Source organism: Armigeres subalbatus, unplaced genomic scaffold (genome assembly GCF_024139115.2).
Source record: "Armigeres subalbatus isolate Guangzhou_Male unplaced genomic scaffold, GZ_Asu_2 Contig1854, whole genome shotgun sequence".
NCBI classification, from domain to species: Eukaryota; Metazoa; Arthropoda; class Insecta; order Diptera; family Culicidae; genus Armigeres; species Armigeres subalbatus.
Window position 1 is genome coordinate 27,204 of NW_026942677.1, and position 24,502 is coordinate 51,705.

Consider the following 24,502-nt stretch of genomic DNA (forward strand, 5'->3'; position numbering starts at 1 on the left):
TTTTTCCGGTCCATCATTTTATACAAAATAAGGTTGATCTGAAATTGATTTTCTTCAAAGTGAAAAGCTTAATCGTTTGACGACGACAGAAAGTTGCCCTTCGGTAGCCGAATCACGAGCGCTCGTCGGAGGGAGATGATGCAATAAATTTGTTCGAATGGGTGGAATCACTAACAGCAACTAAGCTACCACGCCGTTCTTTTTTGCAATCAACCCGTTCTGTCCAGAAAACGCTGGTCCTGGGAAGAACTTATTTCTTTTTCCCATTGCGCTTTTCTAATAACCAACTTGTCGGAACTTGTCGGAACCATGCGTTTAAATTTCACCTTGTGCTGTTATTGTCCGACGACTACTCGAAAACTTTTCGCTATGACGCCACCATTTGGAATAAACTTTCAGTATCGCCAACGCTGGTTGAATGACGTTTGGTTGAGGTTGAATGACCACCACCATAAATGGCATGGTTTTCTGTTGAAAATGCTACCAGCACCTTCGTGCTGCTGTGTCCGTTCCGCTGCTTCCGCACTACGTGAAATCTAGTTTGAACTGAGGATGAGATCTAAACTTGGAAGCTGCTTGATTTTGATGTCTGTGCTTGCGATCATGCACGGGATTGGTTGTTTTACTATTTGTAAACTGTTATCCAATTTTCACTAATTAATAGTTGAAAATTTGTATTTTAGAACAGCGGTTCTCAACCTTTTTCTTAAGAGGTACCCATTGAAGCTTTTGCATTAATTCAGGTGGCCCCTATTTTTGTCTGTTAATAAAAATAAACGTAACTTATATGAAATATGGAAAATAGACCTAAAAACTAACAGAATATATGGCTTTCCATGAATTTGACTCAGATTTTCATTATTCCGTGAAACTTCCCAAAACAAACTTAGTTGATACATTTCCTTGTAGAAAGGAAGGTTCCGAACCACTTGAAAGGACGCATTTTTAAAAAAGCTTAGGAGCTGCGCGAAAAGAGGCTTCCGAGAAACGTAGAAGGAGGCTAACAGCTTCCTACAGCATTCTTTTGTCTTATGGGCCTCTTGAAAGGAGGCTTCCGAGCCTCTTGAAATGAGGCTTCCGAGCCTCTTGAATTTATGCTTCTGGGTCTCTTGAAAGGAGGCTTCCGGGCCTCTTGAAAGGAGGCTTCCGAGCCTCTTGAAATGATGCTTCTGGGTCTCTTGAAAGGAGGCTTCCGGGCCTCTCGAATGGACGCTTCCGGGCCTCTTGAAAGGATGCTGCCGGGCTTCTTGAAAGGAGACCTCCGGGCCTCTTGAAAGTAGACTTCCGGGCATCTTGGAAGGAGGCTTCCGGCCCTCTTTAAAAAAGGCTTCCGGGCCTCTTTAAAGATGGCTTCCGGGCCTCTTGAAAGGAGGTTTCCAGACCTCTTGAAAGGAGGCTTCCGGGTCTCTTGAAAGGACTTGAAAGGTGGCTTCCGGGCCTCTTGAAAGGAGGCTTCCGGGCCTCTTGAAAAGACGCTTCCGGGCCTCTTGAAAGGATGCTTCCGGGCCTCTTGAAAGGAGGCTTCCAAGCCTCTTGAAAAGAGACTTCCGGCCTCTTGAAAGGTGGCTCCCGGGTTTCTTGAAAGATGGCTTCCGGGCCTCTTGGAAGGAGGTTTCTGGCCCCTTGAAATGAGGCTTCCGGGCCTCTTGAAAGGAGGCTTCCGGGTCTCTTGAAAGGATGCTTCCGAGCCTCTTGAAACGTGGCTTCCGGGCCTCTTGAGAGGAGGATTCCGAGCCGCTTGAAAGGAGGGGTCCGAGCCACTTGAAAAGAGGTGCCCATGCCTCTGAAAAGGAGAGTTACGAGCCTTTTGAAAGGAGGTTTCTGAGCTGTTTGCAAGAAGGCTTTTGAGAAACGTAGAAGGAGGCTTACAATCCTCGTTGTTGCACGAGCAACTGACTTTTTTGAAAAAGAAAAAGCCTTCATGCCTTCAAATGGTGACTTCAGAACCTTCAGACTCTAGATTTTAGTTCAGAACCATATTCTTAACATATCATTCATTATTTTGTTTCGATCGAGTAGAAGATGTTCAAAATTTATTCATTCGACGTTTTATTCTGTTGGACTTTTATCCCGCAGCCCTTCATACACTGTGTTGGTTGTGAACGGCAGGATTCAATTGGCTTCAATTTACTGATCGCCATACATATTATGTACAAGACAAAGTTTTGAAACAAAAAAATACCCAATTGTCAAAGCTTTATCAATAATATTGAATAATAATTGTGATACATCCGCCATTATGGCCCTGGGGCCAGCAAAAGTACCCCCAGGGGTACATGTACCCTATTATGAGAACCGCTGCTTAAGAACAATACAATAAAGTGTTGATTCATCCTTGATCGAACGGTCCAAAAATATTGGAAATCCATCGAAAAATGGCTGAGATATTAACGTTCAAAGTCTATCATATTTTCGTGACGGTATTCGATTTTTGCAATCGCAAAGTGTTCCCCAATATAGAAAAGACAGACGTAGTCCTACGTAAAAAAATATCAAATTGAAAAGTCGATCAATGAAAACTAAAAGCAACACTAATAACACAACATCTCACATTTTTTAATGTGTTTCGTTCACTTTCTTTGTTGAGAGATGAGTCAGCCGTGGGATGTAAATCTCTCTAAGAAAGACACAAAAAAATATTTTCTATTTATTTCATTTTAGACTTCTGCCTAAAAATTTTAATTTGTTTGTTTAATACTTTGGAGCTCGTTGGAAAATAATTTTTTTTTTAGATTACGACGGGACATTACAATAAGGTCTAAATAACGGAACTGTCCCGTTAAATACGGTACGTATGGTCGGTGCCAATTTGTTCAAAAACAGTTTTTTGATGTTTTGTGTAAAATTGATATATGCAGTTTCAAATGTTTCAAATATGTTGTACATAACTCAACACTAGATACATTTTCAAAAATTTCGCATAATCGAACCGAGCCTTTGCGCGATAATATGCGTTAAGGAAACGAAGTGGCAAACTGAATGAATAGAATTTTATAACTGAGTATCATTCAAAATGATTTATGGTTGTAGACTTTGCTTTGAAAGGTCGTCGGAATCACGACATACTTTCAGCGCGCATACTCGGTTCGTCACTATTTTCCCCGCTTCATTAAGACAATTGCAATTTGCGAATCGTGCAGCTCATACACCAAACTCCCTGATGGACGGGATTCAAGCACATCCTCAATTGAAAGAAACTAATTTTAGCCGCCCTACACTGCGTATCTGCAATTGGCCCAATGTCTTTCGAAACGATCCTACAACCGTAGTAGTTTAGCATCCGTTCGGTCCCGCTTGCTTATGATACTCGGCTGACCAAAACGCGTTTCATTCAAAAACAGAAGTCTACCGATTCCAATTGGCGCAAATTGTTTCAAATCATCCGCCGGGTAATTCGAAGATGAGGATGCTACTAGGTTTCGCGATTCTATAAAAGCTAGCTCCGTCATGCGCGACGTCCTCAGTTTCGCAACCGTAGTCATAGATGTCCAACATGCTTGGCGTGTTCTGTCGGATATCGGGCTTCACAATTCTCCTCCTTACGGTTCTGGTGTGTTGCGGTGGACTATGGCTGCGAATGGTCGACGGTCAGTGCGTGTGTGGAATTCGGCAGACGAAAAATGAATCCGTCGTGGACGGGGAGCAAATAGAACCGGGCGAGTGGCCTTGGCATGTGGGAGTGTACTGGTGGAAAGGTTCGAAACTTAACCCGCCGGACAAAGTTTGCGAGGGGGCGCTAGTCGATCGGGAAGGATGGGTGCTGACCGCGGCCAACTGTTTAAAGAGCGGTGGAGGAAAAGTGCTCGAACTGAAGGGAATGATCGTTCATGTGGGATTGGTGGCGTTGCAGCAGAACACCGAGCGATCCCGGAGGTTCCATGTGGAGAACGTAGTGCTGAACGAGGAGCTGGATTTGGCTTTGATCCGGTTGAAAGTGTACGACGAATGGGAGGGTATGCCGATCTGCATGACGGACGGACAGGAAGATTTTGACAAGATTTACGGAGAGTCGGTTTACGTTTTGCAACAGAGCCATCGGCATCGGTTGGGCGGATTCGAGATCGTTAAACTGCAACTTGAAAAGGAAGTTGTGTGCTATGGACCGTCATTAGCAGTTAAGGCGCGAGCGGTTAGCGACAGCAACATCAAACTTAAAACCAAAGGTACAGTCGATTAAGTCAACAGTTTGTTATGCAGATTATTGATTGCTTTCTTCATAGATACCAAGTATCATTCAACGGGTCGTGGCACTCCCCTCTACATCAAAGGCCCTGGAGGGTGGACCCTGCTAGGTATATCCAACAAAATACAAACATCCATTCCTGGAAGCTTTTGCCAACCCGGGGACTACGAATCGTTCCTGAACGTTAACTTGGCACCGGTCAGCGTATGGTTTGCTAATGAGCTAGAAAACGACGGTATCGAAAGCATGGAAACATCTACCGAGTAGAGTTCAGTTACCTTTCTAATAGATTGCACTTACTGTCATCCATGAAATCATCAACCATTCTGTACATTCTTTACCCGTAGACACCAATAAATTAAAACGAATAGGAAACCCTTTTGGTGCTTTTGTTTTCTCGAGAAAAGAACGAATACAACGCTCCCTGTCACTCTTGTCAGTCACGCCAATCGGTCTTGTCATCCGGAAATGCAAAATTCGTTGTTTTGTTCATCTTCTCGACGGATCGTTGTCTCCAATGCAATAATGGCTGGGATCAATCAACCCTGTAGCGGAGCATTTTGATTGCTCACATAGAACATGCACTAAAGAGCAGAGGTTTTACTTCGACCCAACGTAGCTGTAATTTCTCGTTACGAGAAACGCTAATTCGACTAGCTTGAATGGAATGGACGGGTGAATCAATTGCAGCGTATGGACTATGAACCTACGTCGTGTCTATACGAAGAGTGTGAAAGAAAGCGACAGTAACGAATGACTATCAGACAAACAAGCGCTCTATCAGTCGAGACAAATACCTGGCTAGCAAATATGCGTGCATTTCCGGGCTGAGCAGAGGAATTCGGTAATGAAGTAATGGGCGCCCGTTAGCTTAATTGTGTGACATAAGAGGGTTGTAAACGGTTAGTTGAAAGCGTGAATAGAGCGTCGAACATAACACGCGGTGCCAATGAATATAAGTGGTACCGATTCAAGATGGTAGCTCTAAACTACTTGCTTTCCAAAACATTTCTGTAATATAACAAAACAAATGTTATCGATTGTAAATGTCTTCTCTCCCAAGATGAGTTACAAGTCATGGTTTGGAAGTGATCAAATTAAAAGAAACAATGTTTACACACCAAAAGCCGTAAATCGTGTTTCCTTTTAGGAAGAGGTTTGGTATTTCTGCCCGAGAAGTCACTCTATGGAAAAGGTCAATTCACCCGCCTAGAAACACGCTTGCGCAAAATTCAACCAATCATTTCGTGTCTCTCTCACAGTCCTATACAGCATCCGGCTGTAGTCGAATCAAATGATCTAAATGCCAGCTTGAGACAGGAAGTTCAAATCCTCGTACCTACCAATTCGAGAAATTTTTCATCCACCATCAAATTACTCAAATTGTTTAGCTGTATATTATTTCAATAAAATCCATTTCCTTTTACAAGTATTCAAATACACACTTGACAATGCAATTCTTCGCGTAACTTTTAGGCGGACTGACTTCCTTCCAAGATGATTTTAATCAACGCCAGCTCCATCCAGAGGTAATAACACATAGCGTCGAATTGACGTGACATAGTCGTGCACTGGTGGGTGAGATGTGTGTTGCATGCTAGGCTGCACATAATGGTATACGCCATCAATCCAAGCAGGGTGCCATCCATATGGACCCGGGTTAGGAATGAGTCATCACTCGGTGATGGCTTACCGCACCACTACCTACTGTTGGTAGATAGAGACCCATTCATCGTTAGGTTTTTGTTGTTTTCGCAGCCGACTGCCCTGGCTTGCTGACTTCCCGATGATAATTTTCTTGGAAGCTTTGCTTTTCCGCATTTCTGTTGGTTGGTATTTGTTGGTGTCTTTCGAGGGTGATGTACTGAATCGCAGAAAGTATGATTGGCAGGCATCACGGTTGATGATTCGATCACGGTGAGCGATCGTTCTGTGCCAAAATGCGACGAACCAAGAAATCTAATCGCCAAATAGAGTGAAACTGTTTAGTTCAGCTTCCAGTGGATTTATTTTGCACCGAGCTTAGTGATAAATATCTATAAGTCGAATGAATGTGATTGAAGTTTAAATATGATGATGATGATCATTTAATGTAGCAAGGCACAAGCCACTAAGACACATGTCGATTTGTAAAATAAAAAAATACTTGGAAAGCTGTTATATGCATTAAAACCGATCGGCATTAAATATTTGGGTACTATATAGCCCCCCTCAAATCGTCGACCCTGACGCCCGGTTAAATGCGGCCCTAACTTTGACCATAACTTCTATGTTCATAGTCCTATCCAACTAATTTTCAATAGGAAATAACATACAGGGGTTAGACAAAAAGGTTGAGATAGGCAAAATTTTGTCGGAATTTAAATCAGCTATACTTTGCGTAAAATAATCCGATTTTAATAAAACTGGGTGCACCAAACGCTGAAACTCTTCTAGTATTCTGTCCCCATGCAAAATCTCAGGATGGCCATTGACCACCGGAGATGTTCCGGGTTTACCGAGGGTATGTTGAAAATGCTTTTTTTTTGCTTCTGTTTCTGCTTGTCATTTTATGTGATGTTTACTTTCATCGTGTTTTATGCTTTCCCTAGACACTAGAGCTAATATGTAGACCAATGCAATGCTGGCTGCAGATCGAAAATCCATCAGATATGCGCAGAAATATGGGCATTTCCGTGAAAACGGTCCGGTATTGGCCATACACCCTGAGCCCTCAAAATGTATCTTTAATTTAGTTCTATATTCATCATCTTGAAAAAAAAACATGAAACTTGATACCAATGGTACCAGATGGTTCCAAAACCAATTCTTCCTCGAAGGTCCCTGAAACCTGCTATAAGGGTGGCAGTGGAAACTATCAACCTGGACATGTTCCTGTAATCATCGTCTCGTACACCTAACCAGCGGATGGCAGATTTTAATACAGTTCTGCATAAGAACCTTACATAAACTGTATAATAATTTGGCATACACGATTCCGGAAGATTTTAATACAATTGTGTATGGAAATCTTACAGATTTGTATTATTTTGATACAACATTTGCATAAAAAGCTTATCGAATTGTATATGCCAAGATTTTATACAATAATTGTCGGATTTGTATTTTGGGTGTAGAGCTATGAAGTTATACCCATATTTGCATTATTCCAATCTGTTATCATTTCATCATGTTCCCGGAACCGTTTTCACGGAAATGGTTATATCTCTGTGTTTTTGTCTGACCTCTTTGTACGTCACAGTTAGAGGCGTGTGCCACCGTGCCAAGAAAAAACACAATTTATGAAAATTTTCGTGAATGTTATTTCTTCCAAATTCCATTTCCCGTTGAAATTTTAAAAACTTTCCGTAAAAGTTAAGCCGAAGAATTTTCCGCTGAAATCCACAGATTTTTTTTTTACCGAATTAGGCAAATATTCGGGATTTCAATTAAATTTCCTTAAAATATTGGAAGAATTCTCCATGGAAATTCCACTGAGAAAATTTTTCATACTGAATATATTTGCAATTTGGGGTCTCAAATATATTTAGTACTAGCAGACCTGACGAACTTCCTTTCGCCTCAAATTGATTTATGCTCTGATTAGTGCTCGAGTTATGCAGAAATTTCTTTTTCATTTGTATGGGAGCCCCCTTTACAGAAAGGGATGAGTTTCGAACCACCACAGAAGTATATCTTCCATTCCAAAACCTCATATATCACATATCAGATTTAGTTCCATTTGCTTGATTATTTCTCGAGTTATGAAGAAATTGGTGTTTCATTTGTATGGGAGCCCCTCTTTCCAAAGCGGGGAGGGGTCTCGAACCATCTTAAGAACCTTCCCCGGCCCCAAAAACCTCTGCATACAAATTTTCACGCCGATCGGTTCAGTAGTTTTCGAGTCTATAAGGTTCAGACAGACAGAAATTCATTTTTATGTATATAGATGAATCCACGCATAAATTCAATAACTGAATATTAGATGTGTGGTCTCTAATTTTATTTGATTATAGATTCTATTTGTACTTTGCGTGAAGAGTGGTTATGTGTGTACTACACACAGTTTTTTTTTTACACGGATGGGTTTAGTCGATTAAGACCTTTAGCGTCCATGAAACTATGAGTGAAAAAAAAAATCACAAAAAATTTAAAAAAAAAACAGGTGATATATAAAAAGATGTGAAGGTTCGGGTTAAGCGAGAAATTAATGAATACCACCCGTGTAAAAAATATAGGGTGTAATAAACATCATAAGTTAAATTAATGGATTTTCGCCAATACAAATGTAAGGATTTTTGGCAGTGTGGAGAATTTAAGTGTACATTTCGGGAAATTTTTCGAGTAAATTCCGAAGATTATCCCACGAAAAAAAAGTTCTATCACAAACGTCCGAATCATAAACGCCCGAATTCCATTCGCCCGAATAGAGCAAACGCCCGAATAGACCATTGCTCTAAATTTATCAGTATACGTTAGATCCAGAGTATATACTATTGAATTTTAAAATGGCTGAGATTAATACTGAGGAACGTGTCTTCCCAAATTCAAGTTTTAAGGATGTTTTTTTCTCCTCAACCAAAGTTTTGTTTTTAGAAAACATTAGCGATTGGGATTACAGCCGGCATACGGAAAGGATAACAGACTTCAACTTGCCTATAAAAAGTTTGTTACCTTAGCACTTTTTATGTGAAGATATAACAAAGGCATCCAAAGAGGTTCGAAAATCTCGCCCAGAGAAACGTATTTTGTATGTAAGCAAGTATTATGTAAATGGGATGTACCCGTTAGGCATAATGGACGTTATACATAAATGACCTAAAGAACAGCCCATGACATGAAGGCGGAATTATGCCAAACGACCATTATGGCTAACGTACATTATCCCTAACGTCCGTAATGCGTAACGTCCATTATGCCTAACGTAATTATGCATAACGTAGTGGACTCATGTGAATGGTCGCAAATCAAAGCATAAAAAGACCACTAGAGACCCACTTTACTAAAACTGGTACGTTCATATATTCCAGGTGATTGGCATATTTTTTCTTTTAATATGATTATGAGAAATAACATATTGTTATAGAATCTGGAGGTATACATATGTATATATGACCTATTCGGGCGAATGGTCTATTCGTGCGAGTGGTCCATTTGGGCGAATGGTCTTTTCGAGCGACTGTGGCATTCGGGCGAATGGAATACAGGCGAGTGTCATTCGGGCGTTTGTGATAAAATAAAAAAAAAATCGAATCACTTCTTGTGCAAATTCTAAAAAATTTCGTTTGAAATTTTGGACATACGGCCGAAAGTGTTGTTTGCCTAAACTGATTATTTTGCTGAAAAAGTCATTTGTCCGAACAGGTCAAACGGGTCAGCCTTTTTGGCCACATGACCTGTTTGGCAATGGAATTTTCGGCAGTATGTCGCTTTCAGCCAAATTTCATTTTCAGCCAAACTATTTACGACCCAGTAACGGTTTCGGTCAAACGTCCAATTCAGCCATATTGAATTCGGCTAAATGACAATCGACTAAGTGGCTTTCGAACAAATGGCCTTTCAGTCGAACTACGGGTAAAGCCATGTATCCGTCATTTGGCCGAACAAACCATTAGATCGAAACTCATTCGACCGAAATGGACTACTGGTCATTCGGGCAAAAAAAAAGTCGTTTGTCTGTATAGTTCATTCGGCTTAAAATGCCGTTCGGTAGAAAATGTCATTTGACTGAAATGGACATTTGTACTACCGGAAATGTCGTTCGGCCGAACTGGTCCTTTGGTGAAAAATTGTTATGCAGAAACAGAAACCACTGTCGTAACTGATAAGAAAGGACCATTTGTCTGAAAATGTTGTTTGACATTTTGGTTGTCGACATTTTTAATAATATTATCCACACAGCAAGTAACATTTTCGGCCGTACACCAAATGAACATTTCTGCCAAACGGCATGTTCGACTACATGACGACAAAACGAGTTGTTGAGGCAAACTGCTTTTTCGGCCAAATTACCAGTTCAGTCATATGACGCTTTTGGCCAAATGACATTTTCGGTTAAACCGTTTTCGACCTGTTAATCATTTCGGCCTCACGTTCAATTTTACGAATGATTTTCGGCCATATGATTCTTCCCCTTTTGAACAATTTCCCGTAGAATTTCCGAACAACACAAATAATTTTCCGTAATTCCTACTAATTTCCTTTAAAAATGTTAAAATTTGGAAGAATTTTCCGTGGAAATTCAGAAGAATTTTCTTGGAAATCCTAAGAAGATCATTTCGAAATTACAAACACTTTTCCCTGGGGATTTCTTAAGGCTTAATTTGGAAACTCAAAAAGGTTGTTCCGGGAAAACCAACTAGGGTATCATGCTGTGGAGGGCCCTCCGATGTTGCATGCGATGTTTCGGTACACTTCTCGCCCGGATGGCGCTGGTGTTAGTCGGCGGATCTTGCTTCGGCTGACTACGGCGTGGTTACGAGGATGACGGATGACCTAGCGGGACGCTCGTTGGGGTTTTCGTGCAGCTTTCTACGGCCAGACGGAGGATGGATGATGAAGGGCCTATCTAGGCGATCGGCGGGAGGTTTGCGGAGCTTTCTACGGCCGGGCGGATGATGGAATGGCCAATCTGAGCGATCGGCGTGACTTTTGCGGTACTTCCTACGGCCGGGCGGATGCTGGAATGGCCAATCTGGGCGATCGGCGTGACTAAGGCGGCACTTCCTACGGCCGGGCGGATGACGGAATGGCCGTACGGATGATGGAATGGCCGGACGAATGATGGAATGGCCGGACGAATGATGGAATGGCCGGAAAGATGATGGAATGGCCAGATGGTTAATGGAATACCCTACGGAACGCTTCGAGTCGCTTTCGAGAACGGGATACGTGCTGCTTTCCGGCCCTGACCGAATGTGGTCGACGCTCCTAGAGCTTGCGTGATCGGTATACAATGGCGTGGGGTGTTATTCAGTCTCTGATTTTACAAAATGGTGAGCGGAATGGCTTTCAAGCTGGCCTATCGCTACACGTGGCTTATCTGTTACCGTGGCTTAACGATTCCCGAGGCCGATTCCGTGTCCTGGCTGTTCCGGTGGCTTTACTGTGGGCGAGAAACAGGTTTTGGTCCTCCAGAAAGCTTTCCGAAAGAAAAGGCCCTAATTCGGACCTTTTTTTGTTAATCTTATTTCCGCTCAGTCTTGAAGTACACTTTCCTTTTTACTTCTATTCACACTCTGTTATATTATAGCAAATTATTTTTTTAAAACTTTATTTCGACGCGCACTTCTTAATTCGTTGGCGGTTCTTACTCGAAAGAGCGATTTCTATTCTTCGGTCGCTTGGCGGGCCTCAGAAAATCGAAAGGTGTTCCGAAGTCAACCCGAAGATTGACATACGGCATCTTAAAGGTTGGCATCCCTTCCTGTCAATGACAACCGGGCTCAAACCGCTGTAAATAAGCGACAGGTGTGAGTGCTCGCGATGCTCACTACTTCGTCATTAACGATAGGCTCTGCACATTTTCAATGACAGCTAATGATTCCGCCACCAGTGAGGCTGTCCGTAATTTATCATAGAGGTGCGGAGTTTGGGTTTAGGTTCTCACTGGTGTGGGTGACAAAATCGCCATTGCACAGTGTTTTATTTCGTCGTTTTCACGATCGAAATACAAAAACTCGAAAAGTGTTGATTTTTGATATAAGGTTTGTTTACAGAAGTTTCAAGATATTTAGGAGCGCATCTTTCGATAAAAATAGTTTGATAATTAATTACCCAAAAAGTGAATTGAGAAAATTATTTTTTCACCAGAATGAGATAGACACATAGTTTCTTCCGCACATAGCAAATTGTAATACGAGCAACTTTGCTGAACATGCCGAGTCTCTATCTCTTATATATAGCAAACTTAAGACGTTTTATGTAAAAACCCCTTGAAAATCACATTTTTCATTCTAACTCTTTCCAATGATTTTTCCCATTTTCCGTCTTTTCCAGCAAGTTGTTAAGCAAGCAAAATAACATGTTTCTGCTGAACATTGGAACATTCCATCTCATATACAGCAAAAGTTAACTTTAAATTATATACATATTTTTAGAGGTATTTCCACTTATAATTACTCCCTTAAATGCAAAAAGTCGCAAATTTCTCCACGATATGCTGAAAGTCGCTCATTTCTCGCTTAACTTTTCAAAAGGACCTAAGTAACATTTTTTTCATGAAATAATTTGAGTACTGCAATCAAAAGCTTTAATGTTTTTTTCTGTTGGTTGCGCTATTCAAATTAATTCATGAAAAAATGTTACTTAGGTCCTTTTGAAAAGCTAAGCGAGATTTCAGCTTTTCACTGATATTGAAAACTTTTGTCGACAAGAGTCTTCTCTATTGCTGTGTTAAAAACTTGTGAACCCACGAAAAATCATAATGTTTGAATAACTTTGGTTTTATAAGAAATGGAAAGTTACAATGTTCAGCAAAAACATGTATTTTTGCTGGTTTGACAACTTTGTAGAAGAGACGGAAAATGTGAAAAATCATCAGAATTAGTTCTAGCTTAAAGAATGTTTTGAGGTTTCATAACGAACATAAAACGTTTGTTTGTCATATATAATTTATATAAGTTTTATAGTTTGTTTGTTCTACAAATTCAGAGAAAAATCACAAGAAATATATAATTTATATTTATTTGAGAAATCATAAAAGAGAATTCAAGGAATTCAAACTTCTAAAAGTATTCGCGTGATGTCGAAAATACAATAAACTTACACAACACACATGTCGAAGCGTTTCGATTTGATTTAAACAGCTGAAACATCTGCTTATCTAGGTAAATTTAAGGACGCATTGAGGAACTGAGGCATTGATCATTGAGTTCGTAGGATCCAGTTGTATCAAAAGCCAAAGGTTGGCCGAGAAGTCGAAGGAAGTTCCTTACAGAAGATACTAAAACAATTATAGTGAAATTGTGAAAGCGATGACAAACAGCAAAATTTTGTATTCATTTAAATTTGTATCCAGTTAAATTTGGAAACAACTGGCAAATAAATGTTATAACAAATGCTATTAAAAACAAATGCGGCTATGAAGCCGAGTTTCCATATTTTTGATATAATAAACTTAACATGTTTCGTGTTTTTTTTTCAAACATTATTAGTGTGTTTTTGATTGTGAACTAAGTTCAACACAGGCATGTTTTATGTGGAAATCCTTTTAAAATCATTATCCTAACTTTAACTAATTCCAATGATTTTTCACATTGTTCGTCTCTTCTACAAAATTGTCAAACCAGCAAAAATACATGTTTTTGCTGAAAATTGTAACTTTCCATCTCTTATAAAACCAAAGTTATTCAAACATTATGATTTTTCGTGGGTTTACAAGTTTTTAACACAGCAATTAAGACTCTTGTCGACAAAAGTTTTCAATTTCAGTGAAAAGCTGAAATGAGCGACTTTCAGCATATCGTGGAGAAATTTGCGACTTTTTGCAATTAAGGGAGTAATTATAAGTGGAAATACCTCTAAAAATATGTATAATTTAAAGATAACTTTTGTTGTATATGAGATGGAATGTTCCAATGTTCAGCAAAACATGTTATTTTGCTTGCTTAACAACTTCCTAGAAGAGACGGAAAATGGGAAAAATCATTGGAAAGAGTTGAAAAATGTGATTTTAAAGGGGTTTTTACATAAAACGTCTTAAGTTTGTTATATATAAGAGATAGAGACTCGGCATGTTCAGCAAAGTTGCTCGTATTACAAATTGCCACAACTTTGCGGAAGACACTATGTGTCTATCTCATTCTGGTGAAAAAATAATTTTTCAACTCACTTTTAGGGTAATTAATTATCAAACTATTTTTATCGAAAGATGCGCTCCTAAACATTTTGAAACTTCTGTGAACAAACCCTATATCAAAAATCAACACTTTTCGAGTTTTTGTATTTCGATCGTGAAAACGACGAAATAAAACACTGTGCATTGTAAGCGACTAATTATTTCTTTTGAACGACGCCATATTCATAATGATACAAAAACGGAAAAGCAACGCGTGTCTAACGTATTTCCCCGAGGACTGATTCGATATCTTAACTACTTCGCGACGACTAAAACATGCACTGCTCGATGACTACTGCAAACTATTGAAGATCGCGCTCGTTACAACCGGAGCAAAGCGCAATACATGCACATGAGCCACCGAATACCAGATAATTTATAATTTTCGCGACGACTAAAACACGCACTGCACTCGCTTGGAACGTGGAACGGAACTATCCGGCTGGTTCTCAGTGCCCGTTACATGAAAATTTAATCTGTCTTCAGTAGTCAATTTTTGACATCCCACAGATTGTTCTGTGAAAAAAAATTAAGAGATTTAGTTATAAAACGGCTGAGATCTGGGTGCTCAAAGTTTCCGTTCCACGTTTTCTGCGAACTTGGTACTTTAAGTTACAAATCATGGCTCGGTACTTGTAGTGTTAACTAAATATTATTTCAGTATTTCCAAAGCAATTTCGTAATTTTGATTTCTAGAGCAACGTCTTAAAATTGGCGTAACAGACAAAATGTAATAATTCCAGTCATTCGTCTACATCTACCTAAATCACCGTAAAGCTGAATATATAGACGACCCAAGAAACAATTCAGAGCCATAAATTAACAAGCTTGTTGAACAATTGCTGTATAGAAGCGATTGTAGTTGAACAATAAAGCATGTTTAAGAAGTTGTTTAATAATTGTTATACTGATTGAAATCACCGCATTAGTTCCCTGTTTTGTTGTTATTTGAATAAAGCATCGAATAAAAGTTTAACAAATGTTGCCCTAAAATTTCCCTGGCAGGGTGAAGTACAGTTGTATTATTCACTGTAAATATACTTTATTCCACCAAAGTAAATCATATTTTGTGTAATCAAGTTGATATTGAATAACATGTTTATGTGATGCCTAATAACATTTGTTAGAATTTGTTATTCAACAGCGCTGCCGAAGTTGTACAATTCAATGAAGTAATGTGTCTTATATTAGATTGAAAGCCTTTGAACCAAACATGTTGATTAATTGTGAAATAAGTTTACTGTATGATAACTGTTATTAATGTATGATGTTCTTTCAAATGTTGTTCAACACAACATAATTGCTGTTGATTCATCATTGTTGACAAAATCAATTATGTCGTATCTGGCTGTGCTGATGTCACTGTGCTTTGATTTTTTTGTGAAAATGGATAAATCTTTCTAAAAGTTCGAAAAGAGTGGTACATATCATATCAGTGGTTAGTGAAAAACACCGGTTGTTGTGTAGGATGCTACAAGTACAACACAAAACAGTGGAAAATGCAGCGACATTCGCAAAACTCAAAGCTGTACCAGATCCTACGAATGGTATAAATCAATATCATAAAATTATACTAAAAAACATAATTTCAGACCGGAACTGTTTGTTGTTGCTGTTTTCACAGTGATGGGCAAAGGATGTGCGCACGGATTGACTATTGAAGGCGGATTGTTTCAGAATTCATTATTCAACGATTCTTAAACTGCAATCGGGGCAACTACATTCGATGCTCATCTGAATTTGTATAAACGTTGCTGTGCAAACGTTTTCAACAATATTGTTGTCATATACATTCTATTTAATAAACATGTTCAAATGTTGTTTATGCAATGTTTGTGCAATGAATTGTTCAATTTGATGTTAAATAATTTATAACTACATTTAACATGGTCGATTTATATGACCTTGCATGGAGCAGCGGAAGAGCAAGCGGATGTCAATCGAAGGGTCCTGGGTTCAAGCCTCACATTGTTCGAGATTGTGATAACTGTAGTAATGACTACTTGATGTAAAAAAAAAGTCACTGTTCATTAATTAGTTAAAAGATACAAATTATCCGTAAGAATTAGTGCTCTTTAACATTTTATAAAAAATGCTTGTGGTGGAAACTTCTAATAAGCTGTATTTGAGATATTCCTTACAACAATGCAACCAAAACCAACGTTATTCAACTTGTATACAGGACTTTTTCTCAAACTAATGTTGAATAATAGTTTCCTCCAATTTTCTATGTTACACAAACAACAGTATATCAAACAGCCTTATTAGTAAAACATTGAACAAAAGCTTTATTAGTTCGGGTAATAAGCTTTGTAGTAACAAGCGTTGAATTAATGTTGTTGTAGCTGTTTTATTGTTTTTGCAGTTGAACAATCGAGGCAAGGTGATAGCTTAAGGCCCAAATTATCGTAATCCAGTCATTGACAAGAAAACCAGCCACGTGCTTGTACCACCCCCAGGAAAAAATCCGCCCACCGAGGAGAAAATGCATTCCCCAGCTGAATCGGGGAAGCATTCTCGTGTTAAAACTACATCAACACATAGTGGTGACTTCAATACATCCGCGGGATGCTCATTGGGATGAATTTCGTAATATTATTTGAAAAAACTGCATTTTGCAGAAAATATTGCAAAGTTGAAAAAATATTTTTCCAGGAGGGGAAACCGTCGATTTACTCTCACGCTCTCTTATACTTTGCAGATACTCGAAAATCATCGTTCAGTGTTGCGTGTTGATTTGTTCTATATATTATGCTTGTTTTCTCGAATATTTACGTAAACATCAAGCAATAACCTATGAAAATGTTACTTTTCATGCTATATATTGACACTAAATATTGGATGTGAGCTAGAACTGTGAAAACACAAGCATTCATAAGCAACGCAGGTTATTTATTTTTTCATAATTCAAGTTTTGATAATGTTGTGCTGCTAAAACGGCATCACTTTTCATGTACACAGAGAGAAGACCGATCATATGATCATGTAAACAATCTATTGAATCTTGACGAACATTTGAGAAGGTAGTCAACTGCATCATAATTTTACATTCATGTAAAATGCATGTAGAAAATTGTGTAATTAGGAGAAGGATGCACATCAAATCAATCTCAGATGCATTTTTGAGGTTGTTTATGCATATCGCCATAATATATGCGCTGTACAGGTATTGAAAAGGACGTTAATATTTTGTGGAAATATATAGAGTTTGATACCTTATGAAATGTTTGTTTACTTTGTTCAACATCAGATCTGAGCGAATGAGTAGGCTCTCCGCAAAAAAAGAAGCGAACAGCAAGAAAAGAAGTCGATTTGCTGTATGACATTTGAACCTTAAACATTTATTTCAACATGCTTATAGAACTGCTGTTGTTGAATAGATTCTCCATTTTTGGGCGAACAAGGTTGGTATAGTAGTATCAAATGCAATAAATCAATCATAATTAAACATATGTACAGCTGAATAACGCAGCTGTAAGAGACATTTCTTCAAACAACAATTGTTTCTTGGGGAAGAACTGGAATGTTTGCATTTCGACTGTTGCGCCCTTTTCAAACGTTGTTTTAGATTTAGGCAATGTAGCCATATAAACTAATTACGTAAAGCATTTTCTCTGAAATGACAGATTCCCCTGCCTCCATTAAATTTTTTAGTGCTTACATAATAATTTCTCAATAATCTACACTTAAAAACAATTCTCACAAATCTGTATTCAATCTTGGCTTATACAGCATGCAGCATTTTTCTAATACAGAAAATGTAAGCTCTTTTTTATAGATTCCGGTTTGATGCAGTGCCAGTGATTGTAAACATGAATACGATGATTGTATTAAATTCAGCAAATCTGTATATGCCAAATTTTCATGTAAATAATTTAGCATGAGCTATCGCAAGTTGAGTGTATTTAAAAAAAAATATTCCATTTAAGCAGTTGATGTACCATCTTGAACGAAACATACAAGAAATGCACAATTTTAGGAAAAAAGACACATATCTATACATTAATTCTTCATATTTTTTGATTATCCAAAACTATTATCTTCATCGTTTCAATTTACTACCGTGTTTTTTTCAATTCGTTATTCCCTGATAAATTGTTGCAGTAAACCCATAAACACTTTTGATACCTACGTCACACAGCACAAGCAGAACTTTCCTGCGATTAGATAGCGATTGCCACGTCATTGTAACTTGGTAGAACTCGAAGGCTTTTAAGCTTTGTTTTTACCGGGCCTCTAACATTCCGTTCTGGCAGTCAGTGTGATGCTACTAGCTACTGCTACTGCCAGCAATAAGCATTATTGACCAGTAACAAAACGAAAAACTAGGCGTGCACAAACCGAACCAATAATGTGGAGGTTGTTGTACAGTTGGGGTGGATGTCTGCGCAATGGCATCAGTTTGAAGAAACGATTTTATTGCTCCGTATGGTGTAGACGTCTTAGGACTGTGTATTATGCTGAAGTGCGAGTTTTGTGTTTGTGCCAGCAGTGTGGTGGTTGGCTCTCTGCATGCATCGCAACAATAAATAATAAAGAATGGCACAGGATGTGAGGTTGGTAGAAGCGAATCGGTAATAATAACTGAATGAGTGCCTTGGTGTGTAAAAATGTGAAACGTTATTGACTACTTCAGCTGTTTTTTAGTTTGACCTCGGTTGAATAATGCTGCGATGCGATGGTTGCAAATCTAGGCGAGTGATTTTGATATGGATAATGATTCTGCTACTTTTTATTCCTTTAAATTGCTGTTCAACTGTATTGGATGATTTTTGTGAAGATCAGTTCGGCTTATATCAACTCGCACGTGATTGACATAGCTTATAGACTATTTCAATCATTGTATTTTGTTCACGAAACACTGCGAAAGATTAGTAACGTATGAGTTTACAAATGGTGAAAAATGACACAATTGTATGACATAAAAAGACCAAAGCATAATTTTACATAATTTATATGGATATCTAAAAATATTGACTAATAATTTCTTTTTTTTTTGTTTCAGGTATGTTACAATTAACATATGTTTTTAAAAACATCGCGGTAATGTATATTCAATAAATCGATTTACTATTTATTATAATTGTTGAGAGGCACTTTGCGTTGAAAACGGAGTATTTCGTTGATGGCATACTGATAGCTGTCATGTTATTCAAACTTTATTTCCGTGATTTTTTTATTTAAAGTATACGTTCATCACGCAGCTGTCATGTATATCTTTATTATCCTTTCAATTGCTTATGGAAAGCTACCCGTAATAGCAATTCAATTGGAGGCCCAACATGAGAAAGCATAAAAACTACCATTACTGGCCACGATCATCTCCTCCGTTACAAGGAAAAGGAAGGGAATGATAATATGACATCTGCTTAACAAGTTGGGAGAGATGTTGCTTTGGAATCATCCCTCTAAATAAGCGATAACATAATGTATTTAATACGTCGGGAGTGATTTTGCTAAGAATGTTTTTGTCACTCCTCTCTCATTTGTGTTCTTCTTCTTAAGACAAAGCATTTAATCTGTGTCCGGTCTTATAAGCCTTGGTTTAAACGCCATTACTCACCCTCTGAAATGACATTAAAATATTTGGAAACGCATGTCCCTAAAGGTTAAAATGGTAATCAAATCAACTTCTTTTTTGCTGTTTACCTTCTTTTTACTGCGGGGAGGCATCTCATTAGCTCAGATCTAATACTTTAAAAACTACACAAATGTTTCAAAAAGTATTAAATGCTATATATTTTTTACAAAACATTATCTAAATTTTAATTTCCTGCACAAATATGCATCTTAGATTGATGTGTTACGTATCCCACTCCAATTTTCGTGCTAAAGCCCGTCATTTATGATTGTAAACGATAGTGCATCGACCAAGAATAGGTACATGAACAGATTTCATTTAAAACCTCTTAATAGTTTGAGCCAATAAAAAATATATTTATGTGTTTGAAACATTACTATGTCTGAAACTCGATTATGCATATGCACAACATGTTCGGAAAATGTATTGGAGGGTAACCGCTGCCTTCGGTGGGGTTTGATCCCTCCAATACCTTTTCCTTTGATATCCTCCAACACCTTTTCCGAACTAAATCTAGTACATATTGTGCATATGCATAATCGAGTTTCAGACATAGTAATTAATTTCCACTCCGGGTGGTTTAATACCCGGAACATATGCAATTAACTTTGAATGTAGGGGAGCATGCAAACTTAAGCTTTTTCGATGTTTTCACCAATATGAACAAGAATATAGAACAATTTCAAGTGTAGATGCAAAATTTACAAACCCAGCTACATTTCACAATGATCTCCTATTCAAAACAATAAGATTTTCATGACTTTCTAACGAATTTAAATAATGTTTCAAAAATAGGCCTGGGCAAAACGCCCGAATGGTGGTGTATAATGACTCAATTGCATGTAAAATAATGGTGAACGCATGGTTGTTTGTTTTTCCTTAATGGATTGAACAATGGAACTAATTAATAGATAACTAATTATGAATTGTAATGGTAATATGCGTGCATAAATGTCCTACAATAGATTAAATGAGTAGTTTAATGCGTGAGGCCATTTTGTCCCAGGGGTGCATTATGGACCGTTCTAACCTACTGACTTTGAGACATGTTTTGAGCTGAACAACTTCTGCTGCTGAAAAGGCAACATTTCAGAACGATTGAACCATTAGCCAAAAACGTCAGACCCATTTACTGCTCATGATCGCATATTTGTAATACTTGCATTTTTGTTCATCGTGCAGAAAGCTCAATTTACTGCATCTAATCCAACAACAGTAAAATAGGATTTACTATCTTGCTTATCTGTGGTAAGCTGGAAATGAATGATTTGTGAGGAGGATTAACAAACGATTTAAAAAACTAATCGAAATGCAAATGTTACAAATATGCGATAATGGGCAGGATATTAACTCAACTGTCTAAGACGAATTAAGTACTTTCCATTTAATTCCACCAATTATTGATGGTGGAATTAAATGGAGAGTACTTAATTCGTCTTAGACAGTTGAATACATTCCACTAAAAGAGCTTAATATATTTTTCTGAGGATATTAACTGTTAAAAGTTGAGTGAAGTGCCCTGTGTTTGTAAACATATTATACCACCTAATTTAGCACGTCAAACAAGAGCAAAAATGTCGAAGAATCATTTTCTAATATTTTTTTCAATTTTAAATTAAACTTTCTTTTTCGACGCTTTCAGGATGTTCAGCTTCATCGTTCCCTGAAAGAGAATCGTATTTCGATTCTATTCTTCATTGAATCATTGTAACATTTTCTACATTCATAAACGCATGCATATAGGTACCTACAAATACGATGTAGTTGAAGAGCGACTTAAATGTTCGTCCTGATGCAATGGATTGTTTGCTTATCATAAGATAAGCTTTATTTCTGTTTACATGAAAAGTGCTGCCTTTTTACCATTATCATGCCGTTTTCACAGTTCTTATTTATAGTATCAACACAGAGAACAGACGTCCATCTTCATTCGCGTGCTTGTGTAAAAGTTTGTACTGGTCATTTTGAAGTAGGTCGTTATGCCCTCGTTGAGCGGTGCTAGTGTGCTGATAAATATGGTTAAAATTTGCCGTATTTTACTTTTTAGCGCTAGTGTTCATTCCAAATCGCTCCTAGGTGGCAGTACTACATTGTTTATGTAGTGTATGCCAACGCCATCACTTAGTGATATTGAGTTTTTATGTCGGGCAGCCTGCGTTGGCGGCGCTGAGGTGCAATTTGAATCTTTACACACGTTTTGTTCGAGCATCCATGTCTGTTCTCTGTGGTATCAATATACGAGCATTAGAGGCAACATTTGATAGTTTCTTCGTTCGTAATCGATATAACCAGAGTCTATTATATATAGAGTTGCGCAAACAGTGAAGCCAAATCCACATATTGAACTGTCAAACCGTCTACCTATCGAGCAAAGTAATCAAATGCTTGTTGGTAAGGCGGAAGTATTGTTATCGCCTAATGATTATTATGGCGAATTAAAACGCATGAATTGAAATGTATTAGATTTGTTCTAGAAACAGCTTCAAAAAACTTCAATACACCCCCCAATAAAGTAACAACAAGAAACTCACGTGTTTGCACTCTGTGGGTGACTTGGTTATCGAATTAAAAAGCTTTAGAAGTGAAGTCACTTGAAGGGTAGAACAAAAATGAAAGTTGCCAACATGATATCAAGAGCATCATTCAGAATAAGTATGTAAAAGAAGATCCTCTATATAATAGATTCTGGATATAACGAGCATTACATATGGAATAAATCAAGATGCAACACTGAATGATATGGTTTAAAGTATCTGCAAAGTATAAGAGAATAAATCGACGGTTTCCCCTCCAGGAAAATATTTTACCGATCTTGCAATAGTTTTCACAAAAAGCTGTTTTTATAAAAATAAATATTTTGAAATGCTACTAATTGAAGTAAATAAACCCAACGGATATAGTATTTAAAATTGATGCAACAGTACACAGTATACTGTGATATATGATCACAGAGAACAGACATGGATGCTCGAACAAATTTTCGGTAAAAACGTGTGTAAAGATTTAAATCGCACCTCAGCGCCGCCAACGCAGGCTGCCCGACATAAAAACTTAATCTCACTAAGTGATGGCGTTGCAATACACTACATAAACAATGTAGTGCTGCCACCTAGGAGCGAGCCTAGAAGCAATTCGGAATGAACACTAGCGCTAAAAAGTAAAACACGGCAAATTTTAACCATATTTATCAGCACACTAGCACCGCGCAACGGGGGCATAACGACATACTTCAAAATGACCAGTAAAAACTTTACACAAGCACACGAATGAAGATGAACGTCTGTTCTCTGTGATATGATATATGATATATGATTGCTAACGTCGTTCCTGTTCGCGTACCTAAAATCTAGTTTACTTTGCTCTGACAGCCAAAGTAACGGTACAACAAGCACAGAGAACAGACGTTCATCTTCATTCGCGTGCTTGTGTAAAAGTTTGTACTGGTCATTTTGAAGTATGTCGTTATGCCCGCGTTGCGCGGTGCTAGTGTGCTGATGAATATGGGTAAAATTTGCCATGTTTTACTTTTTAGCGCTAGTGTTCATTCCGAATCACTCCTAGGCTCGCTCCTAGGTGGCAGCACTACATTGTTTATGTAGTGTATGCCAACGCCATCACTTAGTGAGATTGAGTTTTTATGTCGGGCAGCCTGCGTTGGCGGCGCTGAGGAGCGATTTAAATTTTTACAAACGTTTTTACAGAAATTTTGTTCGAGGATCCATGTCTGTTCTCTGTGCAACAAGTATCAAACCGATGTTGGTGTTGAAACAAAACATACAATACAACATGATGCATAATAAACTGCCACGTTAAGTTTGTTGGAACATATTTTGGCAAAATGCGTTAAATGACTACAGCGCCAATAGCGTTCTAGTACTTATGCTTCTTGTATTTAACAACCAGGCTAATTGTATAAAATGTCTTGTAAGTTCTGTTCCAATGTCGGTTTTCCATTATAGCAATAATACTAATGACACACTGGTGGTATAAGTACCATGGTACAAGAATCTTGAAATGAGTACCATACCAATTATTGTCTTTATCAAAGATAGTCTTGGAATAATTTTCTTGTCCTCTTGTACCATGGTACAAGTACCACAGGTGTGTCGTTGGTATAGAAAAGTAGGCAGTTTTATCACCCAAACACGAACTGTGAAACCTGTATTAAGGTTCCTCTAAACACACGCGGCGCGACAATGACGACGCTATTCAATCCATTGGGAACTGCGATTCTGTCGCCGTTGGTATGGAACATTGCCTGCAGCGACCCAGCGATAGAATCGCAACGATTAGTTGTCGCTGTTTCGACTGGTTTCATTCGACGGAGCAAATTTCCTAGTTGGACACTGTTGTTTTTGTTTTTCAATAAATCAAGCAGTTTGGATTATATTTTTATTTTTCAATCAACAAAAACACTGTTTACATTCACACATTGAATTATTAATCATTTTAGCCGTGGCGCAACCCATTACTTTCATAATTGAGTATTTTTTAGGCAGCGTGCTACAATTACATCAAATCTTTTAACCGCAACTGTAAAACCAGGGATCGGAAAGTTTTTCGTCAGAATTCGGATTTTTGAACGAGGATTCACAACATGTATATTAAAATCATATTTTGGTCCGAAATGTCACGTATGGAGCCGTACACTAATTACGTAAGCATTTTTTTCAGGGTGTTTTAACCCCCTCCCCCCATGTAAGATTTTTCCCAAACATTTTTTTTAAATGGATCGTAAGAAAATGACACACCACTCTCCCCCCATAAGTGCTTACGTAATTAGTCTACGACCCCTATGCAGTGTCTTAAACAACCGCACGGATAAAATGAATTAAGCTATTTAGCTTACTGTTTATTCCTTCTGAAGCTTTTACAAATTTTATTTGTTACAGGGATTATTAATAAATTCAGCTTAGCTTGC

At 38.1% G+C, this 24,502-nt stretch overlaps 1 protein-coding gene and 1 pseudogene across 1 annotated transcript; one reads left to right on the plus strand and one right to left on the minus strand.

Moving 5' to 3' along the window:
• The first annotated feature begins 3,465 nt into the window (after nt 1–3,465).
• LOC134203435 (uncharacterized) lies at nt 3,466–4,574 on the plus strand. The gene is made up of 2 exons (XM_062678309.1): nt 3,466–4,163; nt 4,221–4,574. Exons 1-2 carry the CDS (start codon nt 3,485–3,487, stop codon nt 4,448–4,450), a joined length of 909 nt encoding a protein of 302 aa, XP_062534293.1. The 5' UTR covers nt 3,466–3,484; the 3' UTR covers nt 4,451–4,574.
• Nucleotides 4,575–10,730: 6,156 nt separating this feature from the next.
• Nucleotides 10,731–24,502, minus strand: part of LOC134203434 (uncharacterized) — a 79,671-nt pseudogene continuing 65,899 nt past the window's right edge.

What these genes read in the sequence shown, in the direction of transcription:
- LOC134203435 (XM_062678309.1), top strand. Translation starts at nt 3,485, where the DNA reads ATGTCCAACATGCTTGGCGTGTTCTGTCGGATATCGGGCTTCACAATT. An exon ending in CATCAAACTTAAAACCAAAG is followed by an intron (nt 4,164 to 4,220) that starts GTACAGTCGATT and finishes CTTTCTTCATAG; the next exon opens with ATACCAAGTATCATTCAACG.